This window comes from Alnus glutinosa, chromosome 1, assembly GCF_958979055.1.
Source record: "Alnus glutinosa chromosome 1, dhAlnGlut1.1, whole genome shotgun sequence".
Classification (NCBI taxonomy): Eukaryota; Viridiplantae; Streptophyta; class Magnoliopsida; order Fagales; family Betulaceae; genus Alnus; species Alnus glutinosa.
Genome location: NC_084886.1, coordinates 43,973,026 through 43,978,411, shown reverse-complemented (window position 1 = coordinate 43,978,411; position 5,386 = coordinate 43,973,026). Strand labels below are relative to the sequence as shown.

General features: G+C 37.0%; 1 protein-coding gene across 1 annotated transcript; it reads left to right on the top strand.

The window, feature by feature from the left end:
- The first annotated feature begins 362 nt into the window (after positions 1–362).
- LOC133851279 (probable receptor-like protein kinase At5g18500) lies at positions 363–5,109 on the top strand. The gene is made up of 8 exons (XM_062287619.1): positions 363–853; positions 1,651–2,320; positions 2,427–2,531; positions 2,879–3,001; positions 3,083–3,253; positions 3,438–3,567; positions 3,965–4,177; positions 4,658–5,109. Exons 2-8 carry the CDS (start codon positions 1,671–1,673, stop codon positions 4,781–4,783), a joined length of 1,518 nt encoding a protein of 505 aa, XP_062143603.1. The 5' UTR covers positions 363–853; positions 1,651–1,670; the 3' UTR covers positions 4,784–5,109.
- The last annotated feature ends 277 nt before the right edge of the window (positions 5,110–5,386 follow it).

Below are 5,386 nucleotides of genomic sequence, written 5' to 3'. Positions count from 1 at the left end.
TAACTTAATTAAATAAGTCAGATTTTTTAATTCTAGTTAAATTCGTGTTAACTTGTATTGAATTTGCATGCCGTTTTAAAATTGTTGACTCTTGTATTGCGTGTTGAGTTCGAATTATCCATGTATAAATATAAGTTATATAAATTTATTTTAATCAAATTAAGTAATTAAATAGATTAGACTTAACAATCTTAGTGTTAGGTTGAGTAAATTTTTCTTACTGCAAATTCAAATAAAAAGTAAAAAGTGTGATTATCTGTCAACCTCGGCAATTAGGACACAAGTAAAAATGAAAAAAAAAATAAAAACAGAGAGAAGAAATGAAAGAAAATTGAAGAAACAGCAAGGAAAAGCTTCCTCCAAGTCTCATGCTTCTCTTTTACTGTATGTAATGTGAGGGCACGCCTCTCCTCGTCACCAAACACTGATAACTCCATTCCTTCTCTCTTTCATAACCCCACCACCATTTCCACTTCTCAGAATTCCACGTGCCTCTTAAATTCTTCAATTCCCTTGGGCTGCAAAAGACGGGGGGGGTCTATGCTTTAGCTGGGAGCTTTCTTTTGATTTGGTGTTCCAAAACGGGCAAGTGTGGCTGGAGAAAACTCCATTTTTGAGCTTGGATATAGGGACCCATTTGGCCATTTGGGTGAACCCAGAAAGGTAGCCCAAACAAAATGCCTGTATGTTAGGAGATTTTGGACAATGAGGCTGATTTGGGTGAGTGGGAATGAGATTTTATCGGTGTCTGGGTTTTGGGATTCTTTTAATAAGAGATCCCGAATTTAAGTTTGGTTCATTTTCTGAGGAGGAGGTTGTGGAGAAGTGATTTCAGAAGTGGTTCTGCAAGCAGGTATGCAATGAGAAGCTTTTCGGTACATAGACTATCTGTTTATCACTTCTCTTTTGCTTGTGTTTATGTTTATTTGTTCACTGTTTTGTTTCCGAGAAAACTGGGGAAAATTTAAGAAGAAGATGAAAACTTTGAAGTTTAGTTCTTCGTTGTGTGTGTTTGCCAGAAGTCTAACACGCTAGACTTACTGTCGGTGAGGGCCGAAGTCAGATAGGCGCAAGTGGTTTGTATCGGTTTTCTTGGGTCCGTAACGATGAGAATTTGAGTCTTTTGGGTTGTATGCGTTTTTCTTTTTTCCTGGGGAGATGAATGGTTGTTGGCTTATTCAAATGATATACGAAATGTACCTGTTTAATGTGTTGTTATTTCAGAAAATAACATCTTTATCTGTTTAATTTTAATTTTTACATGAAAAATATTGATTTTGAGCATTGTTTTTCTCTGATGCGTGCCTCTTGTTCGTCCTAATTCAATATTTTTAGATTGAGCCGTGCCTTTTCTTCTGAGCATTTTCTCTTTTCTTCTATTTTTCTCTATACGTACCTGTTTTGGTGCCTAAACTATCTTCTTTCACCGTCTCTTTTCTTTCTCGTGGTTTCTGTGTCACGAAGCAGTTGACAATTTAGTTATGCTGTCAATTTCCGGATTTTTATTCTTTTTTAGAGATAGGTTTATGTTCTCTGTTGATGGTATGGTGAAAATTGGGTGGCACCGTGGCAGGTTTGGTGACATGCCAAAATTAGAGTTTTTGGACAAATAGAACTGCATTTTGAAATGTTTCACTGTTACTTTTGCAGGTAACTTGGTATCAGAAAAAATGACGACTGATCTTAACACAGGACTGTCTAAGAAGACATTTGTTTTTGGTCTGAAGGTGTGGGTGTTAATGGGGATCATTGTGGGGTTGTTTATTGTTATTATCCTTGTGCTACTATCCTTTTATCTTACTTCAAGAAAGAAATCCAGAAGGGCTAATGACATGCTCCCCATCAGCCAAATTCCAACGGTTTCGGAAGAAATTAAAGAGATTAAGGTTGATCAAGTTTCAGCTAACAATTATGTTTCCCGTGATGGTGCTTTCCTTACTGTCACTGACAAATCGACTGACAGAGAGTTGGAGAAGGTTTCTATCCACCCAAAGAATGGGGATAAAAGTAGCCAATCAGGTTCATTTAATCATGCAGAGCAAGAAGGCGTTGGTTCTCAATCGGGAGAAGAGGGAGGTATGGGAACACTTTCTGTATACAGGCCTTCTTCGCATCCCGTAACTGCTCCTTCACCTCTGTCTGGTCTGCCCGAGTTCTCTCACCTTGGTTGGGGTCACTGGTTTACATTAAGGGACCTAGATCGTGCAACAAACCGGTTTTCAAAGGAAAATATTATTGGTGAGGGTGGATATGGAATTGTTTTTCGAGGTAATTTGATTAATGGGACTCCTGTGGCTGTTAAGAAGCTCTTCAACAATCTGTAAGTTGTGTACAAGCATGTCTCCCTTTCACATTTTTTTTTTAACCCTCATTGAATTTTTTTTGTTTATAATTTTCTTTATATAATTATGTATATTATCTTATAGAGGACAAGCTGAGAAGGAATTTAGAGTGGAAGTTGAGGCTATTGGTCATGTGCGGCATAAGAACTTAGTTCGACTTTTGGGTTATTGCATCGAAGGAACCGAAAGGTATCATATCCATTTCACATGAGTAACTTATCTTTTAATTTCTTGACTACGTTTTGGAATAAATCTATAAGAATTAATTGTCATATGAAATTTGTCTTTTCTCTCAATGTTTCATACAGTATAGCTATTCTATCGATTAATAGTTTCCATATAAAAATAATAGCATAAAAAATTCTAGCCACAAGAATATTGTTGAAAAGAAAACAAAGGAAACTCTAATCACTCCCATAGTCATATACTTCGCGCGCATCTTTGCAATTGAATATCTAACAATATTGTTTATGTTAATCTATGGATGTGAGTTTTTGGAGCTAAGTCTGCACGTGTTGAATTAATTCCCTTGTCAGGTTATTGGTATATGAGTATGTCAACAATGGCAATTTAGAGCAGTGGCTGCATGGAGCTATGCGTCAACATGGACATCTTACGTGGGAAGCTCGGATGAAAATCCTTCTTGGAACTGCTAAGGCGTAAGTCCATCCATACCTTAATTTGATTATTTAACCTTGTCTTGAGTTCATCTCCTTGAGAGTCGTATTACATTTTTGCAGGCTGGCTTATTTACATGAGGCTATTGAGCCTAAAGTTATCCATCGAGATATCAAATCAAGCAATATATTGATTGATGATGACTTCAATTCTAAGATATCTGATTTTGGTCTGGCCAAATTGCTGTGTGCTGGAACAAGTTATATTACAACTAGAATTATGGGTACCTTTGGGTGAGTTTTTTCTCCCCCTTTTTCTGATTAACAGTTTCTTGCAACGCTAATATCGCACCAATTTATTTCCTTCCCTTTTTACATTGCTTTGTTTCCTAGGTTGGTAGTATGTGTACAAGAAAATATTACCGTCACTGATTGAAATTTAATTATTCTTTTTCCACCTACCTTGATTGTATTTCAGATATGTTGCTCCGGAGTATGCTAATTCGGGTCTGCTAAATGAGAAGAGTGATGTTTATAGTTTTGGTGTAGTGCTTCTGGAAGCAATTACTGGAAGAGACCCGGTTGATTATGGTCGGCAACCACATGAGGTACAAAATCAATATTCTTCTGTTGCTGAAGTAATTTGAAATTCGACATGGTATTATTATTTCACTGTATATGTTGCTGATCAGCTACTGAAGCTGTTCTATATGTTTTAGCTTTCCCCTCTCAACTTTGCATTAGGTTGCATGAGTTAGTGTAAATATAACATGTAATTTAATAAGTTGACTACATTTACTTATAAAAAAAAAATATATATATTTAATAAGTTGACTACATGGATCCCAAAGTTACTTTGCAGTTCTTAGCAGCTTAATTTGTTATCGTGCATTCTTCTTTCCCTGCTACTGATCTATTGACCTTCAGAGTTCTCATCAAATGCATGATATGGCACTATTACAGTCACTATTGTCTTGATATGATCCTATTGGGTGGTTCTTGCAGGTAAATCTAGTTGACTGGCTGAAGCTGATGGTTGGAAGCAGGCGCTCCGAAGAGGTTGTGGATCCAAACATTGAGACTAGGCCATCAACAAGTGCCCTCAAACGAGCCCTTTTGACTGCTTTGAGGTGTGTCGATCCCGATTCTGACAAAAGGCCAAAGATGAGTCAAGTTGTTCGCATGCTTGAATCTGAGGAGTATCCTATACCTAGAGAGGTTTGATTCTATAATCTTCTTAGTACAAGATCTACCCATCTTAGTGCAGTGCCTCATAACTAGAAAAATGTGCATGTAAGAAATACAGACTTGGTGGCTTTTTTCACTTCGTGTGTAGGGTAGTCAACATCTGAAAGTTTGGAAAATCCATGTTTTCTTACAGAACTAGATTTATTGAATGCCAAAAAGTCATCCGTTAAAACACAATTACTTCCTTAATATATATGTATATAACCGTCGAAAGTTTTTCTGCTTTGTTTGTTAAACCACTCTCTTTCTCACTTTTGTTTTGTTTTCAAAGCAAAAACCTAAAACACAACACTCACAAGATGCACAAAACTGTTTTCATCTTTATGTCACATTAGAACATTTTTTCAAACAAAAAACAAAATGCACCCTCCAAAAAGCATTAACAAACAGAGCAGTGTCTGAGGGGTACACAAATTTACACTCCAAATGTGGTATGCTTGGAATTTTCAGGATCGAAGACACAGGAGGAGTCAGGCAGGGAATGCAGAGCCTGAGTCTCTGAGAGAGAATTCTGACACAGATAGGGGCGACAATCCAGATTTGAGGTCGGATGTCAGAAGGAACCGTCGGGCATAGACAATGCGAGCCAATTACAGAATCTGATGGAATTAATTCAAGGTTAAAGCTTGCATTCTTTCAAACTTGTAAATTCTTAGGTCTGCGCCCTTGTTGAGATCGTGGGATGGAAACATGAAATGAGTGATTTGAGGGATGGGCTATATTCCTTTTCTTATACCTAGATTTAGATGCTGGGAAAAAAGGTTGTTTTGTTTATGAAAGTGGCACTTTAACCGGACATCCCGGCCACCGGTGGTGTGTACAGGTCTGGATATTTTCTCCATTTTTATTTCTTCTTTTTGGGTGATAGCTCTTAGGTTATTCCAGTTCACAAGGATTATCAATGGAAATTTCTTGCTGTGGAATGAGATATTGGAAGGGAAACAAACGGCCGATATATGATATATCGATTGCAATTTAAGATTTTTTTTTTTTTTTTCCTCAAGATTCACTGTATAAAATTGTTATCTCTCCCCACTTTTCCAGATTACTCATATATATATTGGCTTAGCAAAACTAGTAAATGGAAAGGATTTTATGGCGGTTATGTATAGTTTATATGTACTTTGGGTGATTGAAAGAAATTCTCGACCCTGCAGCTTCTTCCACTCTAGGACAGCA

Bases quoted from the DNA above. Each gene is read 5' to 3' on its own strand.
- LOC133851279 (XM_062287619.1), top strand. From the start codon at position 1,671: ATGACGACTGATCTTAACACAGGACTGTCTAAGAAGACATTTGTTTTT. The intron at 3,254-3,437 runs GTGAGTTTTTTC...ATTGTATTTCAG, and splicing joins AGAATTATGGGTACCTTTGG to ATATGTTGCTCCGGAGTATG. The intron at 3,568-3,964 runs GTACAAAATCAA...TGGTTCTTGCAG, and splicing joins ATGGTCGGCAACCACATGAG to GTAAATCTAGTTGACTGGCT.